Below are 18366 nucleotides of genomic sequence, written 5' to 3'. Positions count from 1 at the left end.
CAGGGCAGCAAGGAGCAGGGGCTGGTGCGGTAGGGTGATGTTTACTCCTGTGAGGACCCGGCACGCCTCCTCCCCTCTTAACTGAGCTGAGGCCTGAGTACTTCTGGCACCCTCACCACCTCCAGACCCTCCAGGGGTGCTGGTTTAAATCCTGGTACCCCTTGTGATAGCTGTGACCTCCCTGTGCCTCAGTTTCCCTGGATGCCAACTGGGTGTGAGGGTAGCTGTTTGGTCACCAGGGGTCCCTCCCATCTGCCCCATCAAAGTGGCTGGAGCAAACACGGATTGGGTGGGGATTCCTGGAATGGAGACATTTATTGAAAAACAGCGGGCTGGGCTGGGCTTCCAGGCTGTGCTTCTAGCCAAAGGGCAAGTGCCCGGCGGAGAGGGCAGCCTCTCATTCCCACGGCTCCTCCGGAAGTGCGTCTGGGGCAGGCCTCAGGCACTGGGGCTGTACTGCAGCACCAGCCGGTCAAAGTCGTTCTCCTTCAGTGTGAATTGGGGGTGCAGGGGCAGGGGCGGGGGAAGGGCAGAGAGAGAGAGAAACAGGAGAACCTGTGAGCCAGGCCCCGAGATCCCCCCCTTGCCTAGTAGAGCCTGCGGGATCTGGGGCACAGAGCTGGGCCACCTGCAAGTGCTCACCTTGGCCTGGTACTCCTTGATGAAGGGGTGGGACCTGTGGGCGTCCTTCAGCTGGGACAGGTAGCGGTTTGTCACCTGTGGGAGGAGGCAAGGTTAGCTAAATATGGGGACCCCACGTTGGCTCTGACCTGGAAAGCAGAATGGGATGAAACAAGGGCCACCCAGCCAGACCCAGGCAAGAGCTCTGGTTTCCCTACAGTTTTTCCATCACCCCACACCCTGGAATCACGCTGAATTAGAGGGGACCCTGGGGGGCGGGGCCAGGAGCCTGTACTTGGCACATGATTGAAGGGATGCACCAAGTTCGGGTGGGGAGAGGCAGGGGGCCAGACGGAGTGGATGGCCGGTCGGGGGATGGGGCTGGGAAAGGAGATGGGCTTGTTCTGGGCACACTGTATGGAGACACCTCAGAGGCCTGGGGATGCGACTGGGGCCAAGACAGAGCCTCGCGCCCAGCCTGGCCCTACCCGCCTGGCCCAGCCCTGACATATGCGGCTGTGGGCGTCTGTGTGGCTCTGCTTCTTCCCAACTGGTAGTCTGGAGGTGTTTCTGTGCTGAGTGGGGGGGCTGTCCTATCTGTCCCACACCACCCCAGCCCTGAGGCTGCCAGGGGGCCCTTCTATAAGCATTGGGGACAGGCACCCATGAAGCCCTGGGGTGGCGGGTCCCTGGCTGCTTGGGCCAGGCACCTAATGGGGCAGTGCTCCTACATCTGCCCCCTGGACCCCCAGACGAGACAGGCTCACCAGGATGGCTCCTCTGGGCCCCGTTTCTCCGTCCTGTTGCCTGCTTCTGACTGTGAGGTGACATAGGCTGGCTCCCACCCTGGGAGCCCTGAGCCTCAGCTCACGTGTCCAGAGGACTCACAGAGCTCCGGGCAGGGTGGGGGCCCTGGGGGGGTGCCTGTATCACCAACTTCCCAGGGTCAATGGGCAGACACATCCACTCATGGGGAGCAGGTTTCTGCCCCAACCCTACGCTAGCCTTGAAGTTCAGACCCTGTGGCCTTGAGCTCCCTGTGGAGCTGGGGCCTCGCCAGAGACCCCTGCCCACCCCAGGCTGGCACCGTGAGGGCCGGAAAACCCTGCTGCACCTGGGTGGGGGCGGGGAGGGTCCTACCTCAGGAGGCTTGCCCAGGTGCTGGGACAGGACGATGAGGTTGATCAGAGTCTCAGGGTGGCCACTGTCCTGGCAAAACAAGGAGACAGGCAGGGTCAGCTTCTCCAGGCCACTGGATTTGGCCCGCTCACCCCCAACTCAAACAGGGCTGGGGCTAAGAGATGCAGTGCGCCCTGTGACTACATGCTTGGCCAGGTGGTGACCTCGGAGCCTTCCCTTCTGCCTCCCCACACCAGCTGCCTTCCCCAGGAGCTTGCTGCTTCCTGTACAGGCCAGACTGACACGGAGACTCCACCTGCTGCAGTTTCCAAGGGGCATATTCATTTATCACAAATCTTAAAAAGAGTCTAGGCCAAGGCAGCCTCAACATGTAACAACCCAGCGAGCTGGTCCTCCTGCTGCAGCCGTGAGGCCTGGGACCGTAGGGTAGAGCCCGCCCACTCCCCAGGGGACTTGACAGGAAACTGCAGGAAATTACCAGAACCTCCAAGCAGCTGACCTCACCTCACCCGCCCACACTGGGCGCTGAAGCCCGAGGGATCCTGGGAACGGGCCCAGCTGCTGCCTTGGCTGGGAACCCAAGCCAGAAGGTCCTGATGGGGGGCGAGGCAGGGACATGCCACTTGGGGTGTCACAGGCTCAAGGGGCCTCGTGGGCCCTGGCCTCCTGCACAGACGGGGCTCCACTCCACGCCGCCCTTCTCAGCAGAGGCCCGGATTCTCCCCGCCGGCACAGGGCACAGCTCCACACACGCAGCCTGATGACCCCACCACCACCCTTCGGCCTGTCCCTTTGGCCAACAACCTGCTGATGACAGCTTGGGCCCTTGCAGAGATGAAGAGGGAGAGGGCTGCCCACTGGGGTCAGTTTCTCATTATATCAAAAATTGTTTCAGCTGTTGGTCAGAAGGCAGGCCACTGTGGCAGCCCCAGCCCCCGGCAGGCGGCACACTCAGGCCCTCTGCTCAGCGAGGAGGGGCACAGGCGACACGTCCGTGTGTGGTCTGCTCACTCCCCAGCAGCAAACAGTAGGGGTCTCTCTCAGGCACAGATGCAGGTGAGGGATCGTTACCCTGAAAGATCCTAGGCCAGGCAGCGGCAGCATCAGTGAGGAGGGGACGGGGCGTGTGTCTGCTTAGCTCAGGCCTGGGCTGACGGGATCCTCCCATTTTCAAGAGAAGTCACAATGAGGATTGTGGTTCGCAATCCCGATTTTTAGCTGAGTCAGCATGAGAATCCCCACCTGGCCAGCACGCAGGCCGTGGGGTCCCTGCCGCACCTGTTCTTGGGGTGGGGCTGGGCCTGCCCATACCTTGTCCAGTGCCTCCTGCAGCACGCCCTCAGCGGCCTCCCAGCGGCCCTGGGCCATGTGGCAGGCTGCCTGCCCGTTGAGCAGCAGCAGGGTCGGGGAGCACTTGTCGGCCATCTCCTGGAAGATGTAGTAGGCGTCCTGGAGCTTCTCACCTCCCTGCGGGGACAGTTGGGACGTCACTGCCTTGTCACTCTGCTGCCCTGCCCTGCCCCAGCCTGCTTCCTCCTGGAGGGATCTCAGGGCAGCCGGTCCAGGGCAGGCACCCTGGGGACGCCTCCCCCTTCCCCACAGAGGCCCTTAGCAGCCTGTGCTGTGAAGGGGCCAAGGCAGTGCGCAGACCCCTCAAACCCGGCTCCCCCAAGCCCTCAGTTTACGGACTTGAAAGGCTCGGCTTCGAGGAGGAGGAATCAACGCACAGGCAGCTGGGCCAAGGTCTGAGCTGGAACACAAGGCCCACCAGCCTCTGCTCCATGGTCGGTCCTGAGCCCATGGACCCAGTACCTGAGGGCGGCCCTGAGCCCGCCCGACCACATTCTGAATAGCAGGTTCTGTCTGCCTGGTACAGACACAGTGTCACGCTGGCAGGGGAGCCTGACACGAAGATGCACTTGTGAACAAATGCAAGACTACCAGAGAGGACTGTTAGGGTGTGTCCCCTACACTGAATGGATCCTACGGGGTGAGGCCTCAGCCATGCAAAACAATGTGCAGATGCATGCAGACGAGGAACACGTTTTAAACACGTTTAAAAACAGAGAAAGGAAGTCAAAAGCCCAAGACAGAAATGGGGCTGCTGCCAGGAGAGGGGTGCCCAGGCATGTGGGGGCAGGGTGGCTGGGCTCGAGGAGGGAGTGCGAGGGGGGACTAGGGCCCCAGCTCTGTGCCAGGAGCCTGGAGACCAAGCTGAGCAGCAGCCGCGCCTGGGGCCAGGCCCCAGAGGAGGATGAGCTGCCAGGCTGGCTGGCTGGCTCCCTGCACCCAGGCTGGGGGGCGGGAGTGTGTGCAGGGAGAGGCACGCTGAGCCTGGTTCGGAGCCCCCCAGTCAGTGCACCCTGGCTCTGGCCAAGCTATTGGGCTACAGGAAGCCAGAGGGGTCAAGGCTGAGTAACGGGGAAAACGTGCTGGGGCTCTTCCGGTGACCTGGCCCCCAAGAAAGCTCGAGGCCCGGGGTGTCTGTTGAAGCCCAGTTGCACCCTCCCCACAGGAGCAGCCCAGGCTAGGCGCAGGGGGTCGCCTCCACCTCGGGGTGCCCGGGTGTTCCTGCCCTCGCGCTCCTGTCCAGGCTGGGCAGAGGCTCACCGCAGCCAGGCTGGCCCAGGCGGTGGCCAGCTGGGTGAGCGTGGCATCCTCATCCTGGTCTTGCATCTTCTTCAGCTCCTTCCTGGGGGCGGAGGAGAGGTGCCCAGTGGCTGCAGGGCCCAGTCGCTGTCCCCCACCCGTGCCCAAGTTCCTTGCTTATGAGGCCATGGCATGCCCCCCCCACCCCACTGCGGCCGCACACTCCCGAAGCCTGCCCCCAGCCTGCAGACCAGGCCCCACTGCCAGCCTCACAGAAGGAAGCTGGGGCACAGGCCGCACCGCACAGGGAAGGGAAGGTAAGCAGGGGTGTCGTCACCCCAGTGGACCAGAATGCACTACATGGGAGGAACATTCGTGTTGCTGATGATCTGAGCCAGGGGGCATGCTCGGGGTGGTCCCCACTGAAGACAGAGGCCCGGTTTCTGGAGAACTCAGGGTCCCAGCAGCCTGGCCTTTGCTAAGATACCCTCCCCTCCCACTCCTCAGGCACAGGCCATCGCCCAGCAGCCCCAGGTGGGGAGGGGCTTACCGGGCGAGGTCCAGGCGGTCAAGCTTCAGCAGGATCTGCACTGTCATGGCCATGCTGCGGGAAAGGTATGTGGTCCATGAACCCTCGCCCCACTGTACCCTCCCACTGGGAGCTCACTCTGTGTAAGCACCACCTTCCTGAAACCTCCTGTTAGTGTTTGGGCCACCAGTCCCTCTTTGCAGACGGGAAAACCGAGGCTGACCATCGGCCCAGTAGAATCAAACTCTGTGGGCACTACTTGCCCCATCGCTTCCCAGGCCCTGTGCCTCCATTGAGCAGGATCAGGCCGAGAGATCCACGGGGTCACCAGGCCTGTGGCCCGCTCCCTGCCCACCCCATGGCCAGCCACCAGGTTTGCACCCGCTTCCTCTTTCCAAACACAGTCCCAGATGAAGTGCTGCAGGGAAGCACGCGCTCCTTGCCTTCAGCGCCCACACCCACCACCCCCTCAGGCCTAAACAGTTGGGACTGCTGATCACTAATGTGGCCTCTTGTTCCAGAGCTTTCCCGCCAGAACGTGACCCAGCACCTAGAAGAGCCTGGGGAGGGGCACGAGAAACATTTGTGGATCCACTGCCACCTCTGCCATGTACCAGGCCTACTGCAAACCCCCTTCTGGATTGAGATGGGATATAAATGGGAGGAGAAAGAAGACTAACCACGGGAAGGCAGAAACCAGAGCTCTTGTGGAGCCCTGGCCGCAGGGCAAGGGTCACAGCACAGCCCAGGGCCGCCTCCTGGGGTGGCGGTGAAGCCAACTACAGGCCGCATGGGGCTCCAGCGCCCAGGCCTGGAGTGCCCACAGGCCGGCCTCAGGGGAGGGTCGGTGGGGGCCCAAGGAAGAGGTGGACAGGCCAGGGCCCTGGGAAGAGGAACACAAGGCTTCATGGAGGAAGGGAGGGCACAGAGGCCTCGGGCAGAGACAAAGCTGCTTTCAGCTCTGCTGCTGGGAACAGAGGGTTTTCAGCTGAGGGTGCCATGTCCTCAGAGCAGCAGCCCAGCCGTGCGGAAAAGAGTGTCTCTGGGACTGGGAACAAGGGCTGGAGCCAGAACGAGAGGCCTGCACCCCACCCCAGGTCCACTTTCAGAGCAGCCCCCCTCGCCGTTCCTATGACAACGGCCGATGAGGCTCTGAGCTGCCTGGACAGCAGAAGGGCCACTCACACAGCACATCCCTCTCCAAACCGCTGTGTAGGACGGCCACTCACCACTCTAGGCTGTCCCCCTGGTGAAGGGTGCGCAGGGCTGCGTCTGGGTTCTGGTCGTAGAAGTAGATGGAGGCAGCCATGAGCAAGAAGGTGGTGTTGGTCACATCCACGCTCCGGCTCATCTCCCGGTCCAGCTCAGCCACGATTGCATCCCTGTGAGACACAGCTGCTCATGGCCCGAGGCAGGGGCAGGAAGTGGCCTCAGCCCCCACAGGCACAGAGCAGCAGTGGGCAAGGTGGGCCCAGCTGTCTGTGCCAAGCCCTCTGGGTGCTGGTCTCCCCACCTCATCAGGCACTTCTCAGCCTTCACACAAACAGGGAAACCGAGGCCAGAAGTGGGGTCAGGTGCGCCAGGCCTCATGGGGAGATGCGGTACAGGAACGGTCGTGCCCGGCTCTGCCTGCAGATGACCACCCAGGCCCTGCGCTACCCCGGCCTTAGTGCTCGAGGGCTGAGGTGTCCATACCACCCCAATGCAGAGGGGTGGGCTGGCTTTGCCGGAGGCACCTCCCATTGCAGGGACACGAGGCTGCACAGGTGGACCTCATCCTCATGACGCCACCAACTTTCCCAGGAGGCTGGTGGTCTCTGCAGAGGGTCCAGAACTACCTCGGTCAGCATCGGGCCTGGGTCCTGAGGGCGGCTATGCAGGAGGACACCCCACGGCCAAGGTGGCTGTCCCTGGCTCCCAAGCCTGACTGCTTCCGACAGGTGGGTGGTGTGTTGGGCTGGGGCCTGGGTGCTGGCACCAGGCTGGAGTCCAGGCTGGCCTGAGGACCAGCTGGGCGCACCCACATGTCACATTACACCAGAAATTAACTGCTTAACTGAAACGAGGAGTTGTGACTTTTGTTTCAAAGGGCTGCTGAGCAATTAATGAGAGAAGGGAGACGAGGGCCCAGACAATCGCTGTGGCTCGGGACCAACACCATCTCAACAAATGCCTACATCTCATGTAGGTTGCTGGGGGGTGGTGACCAAGTGTTTGTGTACCCCAGGGCCCCTGGAGGCCAGGGACGTGTCTGTCACCCTCTCCGCACCCACCAGAGAGGTGCTTGACGGACAAATGACTTCACACCTGAGTCTGTTCCCCAATGTGCACGTGGCAGGACTGTGCACAGGCATGCCATGGGGCTGGCATGAGCAGCCGCCCCAAGGCCACCTCACAAAGCTTCCTGTCTGCTTCCCGGCACAGACAGTGAACACGCTGCCTGCTCTTGTCCTCGCGACGTCGGTGTCGTACGCTGTTACCGGAACGTGCTGTGGTTATCCCGTGGGCTCTGGCGCATTCTCCACCTGCTTGCCAGGCAGTCTGCGTGGGGTGGCAGTCTGCACCGTCAGGATGGATGCACCGTGAGCAGCTCTGCTTTTCTGAGCACTGGCTCCATGCCCTGGGCTTCCTGTAGTTCTGTTCTGTAACATTTGCAGCAGTCCTGGAGCTCCTTCCCCTTCCGAAAGGAGGATGGGGTTCATCACCCAGGCTGGTGAGGTGAAGAGAGGGTGCCTGTCTTAACTGTCCGGGGGCCATCACAAAGCACCAGGTACCAGGAAGGAGTGAAACAACAGGGATGTATTCTCTCACAGTTCTAGAAGCCAGCAGTCTGAAATCAAGGTGTTGGGAGGGGACTTCCCTGTGGTCCAGTGGCTAAAACTCTATGCCCCCAATGCAGGGGGCCCTGGTTCAGTCCCTGATCAGGGAACTGGACCCCAAGTACCACAACTACGATTTCGCATGCCACAACTAAAGATGCTGCAGTGAAGATCAAAGATCTTGTGCATGGCAACTGAGACTCAGTGCAACCAAATAATTTTTTTTTTAAGGTGTTGGCAGGACTGGTTTCTTCTGCAGGGATCTAGGGGACAATGTGTCCTGGGTCTCTCTCCCAGCTCTCGGAGCTGTAGCAGTCCTTGGCTTGTGTCTCGTTTTATCCAGATCTCTGCCTGCGCCTTCAGGTGGTCCCCGTGTCTGTGCCTTCTCTCCCATCTCTTCTGAAGACGCCCGTCACTGGATTGAGGGCCCACCTTACATCCAAGATGAGCTCAAGCTCCTTAACCACTTACATCTGCAGAGACACCATTTCCAATGAGGTTCACAGGTTTTGGGGGTCCCCATTCAGCTGCCACTGCTTAAGCCTCTTTGAAGAAACCCCTCAGGTCTCTGTGGACCAAGGAGCCAGATCAAAGGAGGTTGTGCATGGGGTGCTGCCCTCCATGAGGAGCAGAAGTGGGGGTCACAGGAGATATCCACACTTGGGACCCATAGATGGCTGCAGCAGCCCATGAGGGAAGCATAGTATCAATGAGGTCATGACCACATCCTGGTCTAATAAGTTCCACGGGGCAGAGTTCAGGAGAGGACCCCCCTGAGAGCCCACTGAGGCATCACAGTGCCATGAGAGAAGGTCCTGGAGCTGGGACGGGCAGGCGGGGGTCGGCTCGCAGAGCAGAGCCTCTCCCTGTCATGGGCTGTGCTGCCCCAGCCTTCTATCCCAGCCACCCTCTGGGAACTGTTTTACCTCTGAAATCCCAGGGGGCTTTGTGACCAGTCCATTCCTGGGGGTGGGAGCAACCAAGGTGCAGAGGGGCCGCAGGGCCTGCTGGGTGAGGCTGGTGCTCCACGCACAGGTGAGGCAGGGCCACACAGCTCCCAGCCAGAGGCTGAGCTCACAGGCACCTGGGTGAGCATCCCAGCCCAAGACCTGCCTGAGCAGGAACCACTTGAAGCAAGCGGGGCTGGGCCGTGAGTAGTCTCAGACCCCACCCCGGGCAGCAGAGAACAGGGAGGCCTGGTCCTGGAAGACCCAGTGCTTCCGGATCCCTACAGCCCTGACCCTGACCTCTCCCGGCCACTGCCTAAGGGAGTCTGATGACTGCTGATCTGCGGCACGAGGTAGACAGCCAGCTCAGAGGACTTGGTGTCCACCCTCCCACCCCGTATGGACAGAGATGAGTGACAGGTGGTGCAGCCGCCAGTGCCTCCCGTGCAACACAGGTGAGTAGCGATGGCTGGAAGGGGGGCAGCAGGGTCCCCGCCATGTGTCCCAGGGGAAGGTCTCTGGGCAAGGAGGCTCCCGCAGCCCTTAGGCATCTGTACACAAGTCCCCATCTCTGGTCCCCCACCCCCTCAGAGACCTCTTTGAAGCAGGGCCCCTCACTGCCCCCACTGTGTGGGTGAGGGGAACCAAGGCTCAGAGAGGTGAGAGGACATAGGAGGGATGTCGACCAGACAACCCCTGCCCAGCCAGGCCCGTCCATGGTGCCCCAGCCCCTCCCCAACCTCACCGCCGGCTGTCGCTGGCCAGGTATTCAGCAAACATGCGCACGGCCTGCAGTTCGGGGGCGGAGGAGGGCTTGATCTCATCCAGGACCACGCCGTACTTCCTCTATGGGCAGGACAGGAATGCCATCAGCTCCGCCCGACCTCCCCATGCAGTTTGTGTGTCCCAGACCCCGGGGAACATATAAGGGCTGCCTGGCACCAGCATCGCCCTGGTGAAGCCCCAATACCTACCGCTCCCAGGGATGCCCTCCGCCCATGGGAGCCACCACAGCTCCAGCGCACTGTGGCAGCCAGCACAGCATCACCCGTGAGCCACGCTGCCCGCTGCTCCAGCTGGAGACCCTGGCCAGTCACTGTACAGCCCCCACTGGTGAAGTGACAGGGGGAGGGCCCCAGCAGCTTTGGGGAGGGGGTCACCAGGGTCAGGGAATCTGGGCACATGCTTCTTCTGAAGCAGAGCGTGCACCCCGCCCACAGACATCCAGCAGGGAGGTCACTGCCAAGGGAAACCGGAATCAGGGACCCATTTTCCTGTTTCTTTCCAGGTAGTTTCAGTGTTCATTGCTTTCTACATGTGTTCACCTTTAATTTTTTTTATTAAAAAAATTTTTTTTGGCCTTGTCAAGCAGAATGTGGGGCCTTAGTTCAAACCCATGACCCCTGCATTGGAAACCCTGGAGCCTTAACCACTGGGCCACCGGGAGAGTCCCTACACGTGTTTATCTTTTAAAGACACACACGCATATATGAACATATCCAAGGAGACTCTGGAGTGCACTGGGGCACCCTACTCTGATGGCGGGGCCACACATACCCTGGAAGTGGGAGGTGGCAGGGAGGAGCACCTCAGCCACAGGGGAGCCCCCTCAGTAGAGTTCTAGGATGCTCCGCAGAGGGAAAGATGCAAACAGGCCTGGGAAGCCACCTGAGGCCTGATGTGAGGTGGGGGCACCTGTGGAGCCATGTGCCCACCACGGAGCAGCCCAGGGCTGCCCTCTGCCCGCTGGCCTAAGGGGACAAGGCTGGCAGGAGGTTGGCGGCCACACCTGTGCTCTGGGCCTGGGGTGGGAACGCGGCAGGGCACAGTTCAATCCTCTCTGCAGAGTCTGGGTTGTTTTTAGAACAGGGGGATGAACTCTCACTGTATTATGTCCCAGGGGAATGCTGCTTTTGAAGACCCAGGTAAAGAACCCGCCTGCCAATGCAGGAGACGCCCAGAGATGTGGGTTCCATCCCTGGGTGGGAAGATCCCTTGGAATAGGAAATGGCTTCCCACTCTAGTACTCTTGCCTGGAAAATCCCATGGACAGACGAGCCCTGGTGGACTACAGTCCACAGAGTCACAAAGAGTTGGACATGACTAAGCACAGCACCAAATGCTGTTTTTAAAAATGTAACTGTAGCGTCTAAACTGTGAGCTCTAGTTAACAACAGGATCAATACCGGTGCATCAATTGTAACAAAACCACCCCACCAACCCAAACTGTTAATCAGAGAAAACGCCTGTGGGGTGGGGGTGGGGATTTGGAATTCTTTTTATCATCTGTTCAGTTATTCTGTAAACCCAGAACCACAATGAACAAGTAAATCTACGGATTAAGTTAAAAAAAAAAAAAGCAAAGTAAGAAATCCCAACACCGGTCTCCTGACCTGGTGCTGCAGGGCCTCAGTGACATGGTCATCTACCTGTGGTGGCCACATTGGCTACGTGGTTCCTGCCCCACCGACCCTCTGCTCCTGACTCTCCTATCCCAGGGCACTGGCAGTCATGGTCAAGGGCCCACACTTACCTGTGCCAGGTACGATCTGTACAGGAAGACATCCCGTTCCACATCTCTCTCCGGGCTGGATGGCTGTGGAAGCAAAGGCAGGTCAAGACTCCTAGGGGCCGTGCGGCCAGCAGAGGCCAGGCGTGGGCAGCCTTCTCAGGAGTCCGGGCCCTAGTCCCCGCCCTGGCTCTCTGCTGCCTTATGACCTTCGGCCGCAGGAAAGCAGCCTCCACAGATGGCACGCAGCATGCTGGGCACCCCGTTCTGTCCCACTGGGACACCCCCCTGGCAAAGGAGGCTTGACTGTCACCCCCATCTGGCTAGGTGAGGGACGGGGACACTAACAGTGCTGAAACTGCCCCAGCCATACAGAAGCGGCCAGGGCAGAACCCACACTTCTGACCACGGGACACCGGGCTGGTCACGCCGATGAGGAAGGACCCCGGGGTGCTGCGGACCAAAATGGCAGCAGCTCAATAGTCCAGGTGGTCCAAGGCCATCCGGGAGCTCCACGGATGCCTGCAGTGGGGGTGGGGGGTGGGAGTGCACTGATGCCTACATCTGTACAAGCCCAGAAAGCAGGCCTGGGAAGACTGCTATCTGGAGATGGATGGCTGATGCTGGAGAAGGGATGGGATGTGCAAAGGGGACTTTACTGTCTTCAGCGGATACTTCCATGCCACTTTGGTTTCAAAATGCTCTTTAAATGTGACAAACAAGAGAGACGAAGGTTCGCCTCACTCAGAGGACCTTTCTGGGAGAGCTCAGCTTGGCTGCCTCAGCACAGCGATGTTGAGGTCTAGCCGTGTCCTTGGGGACGAGGTCCACGGGCCACGTTCAGTCAGCCCAGTCACCGCACAGAACCCAGCAGCAGCCGTAAGGTGAGCTCATACAGGGTTCACTGCAGCACCCTGCAGAGGGCCCCCGTGCGGCTGTGGGCAGGCAAGGGGCCCTTCCTTGGGAGGACAGCCTCGGACCATGCCCTGGAATGCTGGCTGACTTCCTGGAGGCCCCAAGGTGCCTGGGGTGGGCAGGCACAGAGAAACTCAGCCAAGAGGGTGTGGGGTGCTGGGACAGGCTGCGCGGGGGCCGGGAGAGGAAAGGGACCCGGCAAGGGGGCCTGGCCACCTTGGAGTCACCACTCCAAACCACAGGGCCTGGGGATCAGCAGAGGGAACGGCCTGTCAAGCTGCCCGAGCTGGGGGACAATGGCCTGGAGTCCCACCACTGGGAGCATGCCAGGACTACCCTCCCCCGAGGTTGAGAACCAGACTCCAAGTGCCCAGGCCTTCTTCCCAGCCCAAGAGTGTGAGGGAGGCGGACATGTCCTCCTCTTAGGCCACTGGAGACTGCAAACAAGAAGCCTGGCTCCTGGCCCCAGCTGGACTTCAGCCAGCTTCGCCACGGGGTCTCGGCAGCTTGCTCCAGCCACGGTGGCCAGCCAGGATCTGGCCAGGACTTGGAACACGGTGTCTTCTAAAGAACTGACTCTCAAAAGATGCTCAGAGCTGGACACTGGTGAGGACAACCCAGCTGGGGTCCCCACACCACCTTCAGTATAAAAAGAGAGAGAGAAGAGACAAGGGGCTTCTCTGGTGGCTCAGCGGTAAAGAATCCACCTGCCAATGCAGGAGACACGGGTTCAATTCCTGATCCGGGAATATCCCGGATATTAGTGACCTGCTGCAAGGTCACTAAGCCTGTGCGCCGCAAGTGCTGAAGCCTGAACTCTAGAGCCCGTGCTCTTCCAGAGAAGCTGCTGCAATGAGGCCCACACACCGAGTACCCCCGTTCACTGCAACTAGAGAAAGCCTGCGCGCAGCAACGAAGACCCAGAGCAGCCAAAAACAAAATAAATAAGATTATTTTCTTCAAAAAAAAAGAGAGAGACAAATGCTGGTTCTTGGTATCTTTGAAGCAGGGACACAGTGAGATGCTCTGCAAGGGACCAGGGGACCAGAGGCCACTCTGCGCCTCAGCTGCCCTCTGCGTCAAACAGGCACACCACTGACCCTGCAGGATGGCCGAGGTGGGGTCACTGAGACCCCACTGCAGACCTCAGGACCTTCCCAAGCAGCCAAAGAGAAGAGATTCTGGGAGTCATAAGAACGAAGACAGGCATACAGACCAGGGAACCCCAGGAACTGTGAAGAGTGCCACCAGGGAGTGCCCTGGTCCCTGGTCCTGACGGCCCATCAGCACCACCTGGGAGCTCAAAGATCAGAAAAGCCGGAGGCTCACATCCACCAGTGACATCCAACCACGGGGAGGGGGGCATCAAACTGCCTGCAAACAGCTCAGAGGTGCAGGCCTGAGAGCCAGGGGGACTGTCCAGGGAGGCCAGGGATGGGGCTGGGGAAGGGGACCACATCCCACCCTCTGACTGGCCATCAGTGTCACCCGACCACACTAGACCGTCAGCTCCTGGAGGCTCTCTTAGCTGCTTCATCCTTAACACCTGTGCGGTGCCTGCCATCTTGTGGGCGCTTGAGAAATGGCCGACAAGGGGAAACAAGCATCATGACAGTGCCAGCATCGCAACATACCAGGGGCTCCACCTGGGGCCACCACTGGGCGTGCCTGTCTGAGGTCACTATAACCAACCACCACCTAGGGTGGGGTTCAGAACAGAAACTTGTCCTCTTGTGGTTCTGGAGGCCAGAGGTCCGAGATCAAGGTGTTAGCAGAGCTATGCCCCTTCCACAGGCCGAAAGGATCCGCCCTTGCCTCATCCAGCTGCTGGCGGCTCTGGGTCATCCTTGGCTGGCGGCTGCATCACCCCAACCTCTGCCTCCACTTTTTCTGTCTGCCTCAAGCCTCTCTCTGCCTTTCTCTTAGAAGGACACCAGTCATTGGACTTAGTTGCTGTTTAGTTGCTAAGTCATGTCCGACTCTTTGTGACCCCGTGTACTGCAGCACGCCAGGCTTCCCTATCCTTCACTATCTCATGATTTTGCTCAAACTCATGTCCGTTGAGTCGATGATGCCATCCAACCATCTCATCCTCTGTTGTCCCCTTCTCCTTTTGCATTCAATCTTTCCTAGCATCAGGGTCTTTTCCAGTGAGTTGGTTCTTCACATCAGGTGGCCAAAGTACTGGAGTTTCAGCTTTAGCATCAGTCCTTCCAATGAATATTCAGGGTTGATTTCCTTGAGGATTGACTGGTTTGATTTCCTTGCAGTCCAAGGGATTCTCAAGAGTCTTCTCCAGCACCACAATTTGAAAGCATCAATTCTTCAGGACTAAGGTTTCTTTATGGCCCAACTCTCATATCCATACATGACTATTAGAAAAACCATACCTCTCACTATAGGGTCCTTTGTTGGCAAAGTGATGTCTCTGCTTTTCAACATGCTGTCTAGGTTTGTCTAGGGCCGATTCTAAATCCTGGCTGATCTCATCCAGAGTTCCTTCACTGGATTACAGCTGCGTGCATGTTTGCTCAGAAGTGTGTGACTCTTTGTGACCCCATGGATGTAGCCCGCCAGAATCCTCTGTCCACGGAATTTCCCAGGCAAGACTACTGGAGTGGGTTGCCATTTCCTCCTCCAGGGAATCTTCTTGACCCAGGGATCGAACCCCATCTCCCGTGTCTCCTGCATCGGCAGGCGGATTCTTTACCACGCACCACCTGGCAGTGTGCAAAGACCTTTTCCAAATAAGTCACATTCACAGGTTCCGAGTGGACGCATCTCATCAGGGACACCATTTAACCCAATACAGGCTGCCAAAGAGGATTTAGGTGGCCTGTGGACCAGAATTAAAGCACATCAAAGGGCTCAGCAGGGAAAGGACTCCCATTCTTCTGGCCACGTCAGGGAGGATCTCTTGGTTTGGTGCCAGTGCATCTTTACCATGTTGCAGAAGAGGGCACACAGGCCCCAGCTCAGAGGTTGCGCCACAGCATTGCCTCCAACAACAGTGATCTGACAGCTGATCTGGTTTCCTTTGCTTTCTATAGCTCTCTGCATAAAGCAGGTCATGCTGCTTCCTTCAGCAGAGAGGTAAAATTTGTATGACATAGTAAGACTCAAAGAACACATTGCTATAACATAAACAGAACACACACACAACAGAAGATAGAAGGTGGATAGATGAGAATGACGAAGAACCTCATGGGGCCCTACTGAGATGCAAGTCATGGCTCCCGTCTGACAGGAGCGGAAAGCGAGGCTCGAAGGGGTGCCGTGACTCAGTCCTGGCTGCAGAGAGAACACTGAAGAGCCAGAAACTGAGGCAGCCAGGCCTGTCTGAACCTTCCTGTGGTCTACTCCACCCAGCAGGGAGGTATGTTAACAACTCTGACGCTGAGCACAATAAGGCCCCCAGAGGTGTCCACAGCAGCCCTTGGGACAGCTTTCATTACGTCACAAAAGGGACTGCACGGTGTGATTAAGATTATGGACCTGAAAATGGGGAGACCATGCTGGGTTATCTGGGAGGGTCCAGTCTGATCACAGAACCCCTTAAAAGCAGAGGACTTTTAGACAAAAGGAATGAAGAGAAAGGGGAAATTTGCAAGACTCCAAGAACCCCCATGCCTGGATCTTTTTTTCTCTTTTTTAATTTATTTGGCTGCACCAGATGTTAGTTGCAGCACAGGAGATCGTCATTGCAGCATGTGGGATCCAGTTCCCTGAGCCGGGATTGAACCTGGGCCCCCTGCATTGGGAGCACAGAGTCTTAACCACTGGACCACCGGAAAAGTCCCTCCGTGGTTGATTCTGAGATGGAAGGGTGATGTGGGAGGTTGAGGGCTGGAGAGAAGCATCTAGAAGCCTCCAGGAACTAAGGGTGGCCCCTGGCCAAGAGGCAGCAATTTCAATGAGTTAGGAAGGTGGTTCTTCCCAGGAATCTCCAGAAAGGACACAGTTAGGCCGATACCTTGATTTTAGCTTAGTGAGAGCAGGGTTGGACTTCTGACCTACAGAAGCTGCAAGATAGTAAATCTGTTGCCTTGAGCTGTCCTTTGTCACACTGACAATGGAAAACTAATACAATCATGCAAACGCTGTTTCAACAAATCCGAACCTCTTACTGAAGTCTGAGGTTTTACCCCCCATACCACAGATGACACTCAGGGACATGGGGTTCACTGCCAAAGGCCAAAAGGGAAAGCAAGCCTTCTCCACTTCAGAATCCAAACTCCTCCAACCCTTAGGCTGCCTCCATGAAGACGCCTGCCACTCCCTTGCATGGTGCTCCTATGGCCTCCCACACCTTCAGAATAAAATCCAAACCCTTGCTGGGCAACCCCCTCCAGGCCCTGCCTCTCACTCCGTTCACTTCATTCTTCATCTCCCCCACTGTGCTTGCCCCACTTCTGCAACCCCAGCCTCTCAGGCCTTGACTACACAGAGCTCACCCTTGCCTCAGCACCTTTGGGACTGTAACCTATGGAGTGAGGGCCTTCTCAAGGTCTGGTCACAGGGTTAAATGACAGTCACAGAAGCTTGGTCTGATTTGACCACTCCCACATGAAGCAGCCGCACCCCACCCCACCCCCACCCCCGCACCTCCACGCCCCCCATATCTGATCAGCACTTTCTATCTCCTATCCCTGCAGGGCTCAAGTTGTAATTACTTATTCACTCGATTCTTTACTTGTTTACTCTCTTCAGAACACTTGACCATGAGGGCAGGCAAAGACCCTGTTACATTCACAGCTCTTAAAAATCCTCAGGATTTCCTGTGGTCCAGTGGTTGGGAGGGAGTCTGCCTGCCAGTGATGAATCAAGAAAGATTCCACACGCTTCGGAGCAACGGAACCCGTGTGCACAACCACTGGGCCAGCACTCTAGAGCCTGCAAGCCCTAACTACTGGAGCCCTTGAACCTAGAACCTGTGCTCCGCAGCAAGAGAAGCCACCGCAGTGAGAAGCTCCTGTGGTGAGTAGTGCCCGCACTCTACAACTAGAGAGAAGCCTGAGCAGCAAAAATAAATATACCGTTTTTTTAAATCTCCAATAGCTCATCATCCATCTCCTTCCCAAAAGAGTGCTGCTAGCAGTCCCGGCTACCCCCTCTCCTGTCACCCACTCACTGCCTGGGCCTTTCCAGCTGCATTTTCCAGCTCTCAAACAGTCAGGCTCACTCCCACCACTCTCCATCACACCACTTCCTGACCCCTTTTAAATAACTTAATTTTATTTATTTGTATTTGTATTTGGCGTGGCATTCAGAACTTCCCCAACAAGGGACGGAACCATGCTCCCTGTAGTGCAAATGCCAAGTCTTAACTGCTGGACCACCAGGGATGCCCCTGATACCTTGTTTACTTTCTTATTGTCTATCTGCCTCCCTTGAGAGCTGAGGCTTCCAAGGAAGATAGGAGTTTTATCTATTTTGTCATAGCTTTGAGCCCAGCACAAATACACGGCCTGGCCCATACAGATGATCAGTGAGGAATGAATGAATGAGCAAGTTTAGGGAGAAATAACCTGGCTAGTGGGGTAGGGTAACAGGCGAGAAGTCATTTCTCTCTTGAGCCTCCCTGTTCTCTCACCTGTAAAATGAGGATAAACAATAGTCTCTACTTTAGGGGTATTGAGGGCATGGCGGAAACAAATGAAAACTATTATTGTTATTACTATTAATACTATCGCAGCGTAGCATTATCGGAGAAGGCAATGGCAACCCACTCCAGTGTTCTTGCCTGGAGAATCCCAGGGACGGGGGAGCCTGGTGGGCTGCCGTCTATGGGGTCGCACAGAATCGGACACGACTGAGGCGACTTAGGAGCAGCAGCAGTATCATTATATTTGTTACTTTGTTACTATTACTATAGAAGCATGAACCTCTCTCTTATTCAAACGTCTCCTAAGGCGCAGAGTGAGCAGTCAAAGAAAGAATTATCATGTTACTGCTTTGAGTTTTGTCAAGGGACAAAGACAATTCCTCACCGCGCTCTGAAGAGATGTGGGGAGGTGAAACAGCGCAAGGAGAAAAGATAGGGTTTTTAAAATCAGAGCCCGACCCGCGGCCACCAGGAAGCGTCTTCCGTCTCCGCCCCCAGCGTCTCCCAGCCCCGGAGCCGCCGCACCTTCACCCGCTGCGCCTCATTGATGCACTGCTGGTAACTTCCAATGTAGAAGGCGTTCTTCACGTCGAACAGCTCGTCCACCTCCCCGGAGCCGCCAGAAACCGGACCAGGAGCCGGAGGAGCCATGTCGCTGCCCTCTCACTCGCTCCTCTTCCTGAAAGACACGT

The 18366-nt window shown here is 57.8% G+C and overlaps 1 protein-coding gene across 4 annotated transcripts; it reads right to left on the bottom strand.

The window, feature by feature from the left end:
- Positions 1-285: 285 nt before the first annotated feature.
- On the bottom strand, positions 286-18364 carry COPE (coat protein complex I subunit epsilon). Of its 4 annotated transcripts, none has more exons than XR_014055607.1 (10): positions 18200-18364; positions 11179-11241; positions 9391-9491; positions 6109-6261; positions 4901-4954; positions 4372-4453; positions 3073-3228; positions 1736-1830; positions 643-739; positions 286-486 (listed from the first exon to the last, which is right to left on the bottom strand). XR_014055607.1 is itself a non-coding variant. In XM_081496216.1 (10 exons), exons 1-10 carry the CDS (start codon positions 18323-18325, stop codon positions 439-441), a joined length of 927 nt encoding a protein of 308 aa, XP_081352342.1. In that variant the 5' UTR covers positions 18326-18364; the 3' UTR covers positions 286-438. The 4 variants fall into 4 exon arrangements, 3 of the variants coding, with proteins under 3 accessions (XP_081352342.1, XP_081352345.1, XP_081352344.1); XM_081496216.1 differs by having other exon boundaries at positions 643-717; positions 1762-1830; XM_081496219.1 differs by lacking the exon at positions 3073-3228 and having other exon boundaries at positions 643-717; positions 1762-1830.
- Between the last annotated feature and the right edge of the window lie 2 nt (positions 18365-18366).

Source organism: Giraffa tippelskirchi, chromosome 6 (assembly GCF_054371585.1).
Source record: "Giraffa tippelskirchi isolate mGirTip1 chromosome 6, T2T-mGirTip1v1.2.pri, whole genome shotgun sequence".
Taxonomy (NCBI): Eukaryota; Metazoa; Chordata; class Mammalia; order Artiodactyla; family Giraffidae; genus Giraffa; species Giraffa tippelskirchi.
Note: the sequence above shows the minus strand (reverse complement) of the source record. Positions and strands in the feature narration are given on the sequence as shown.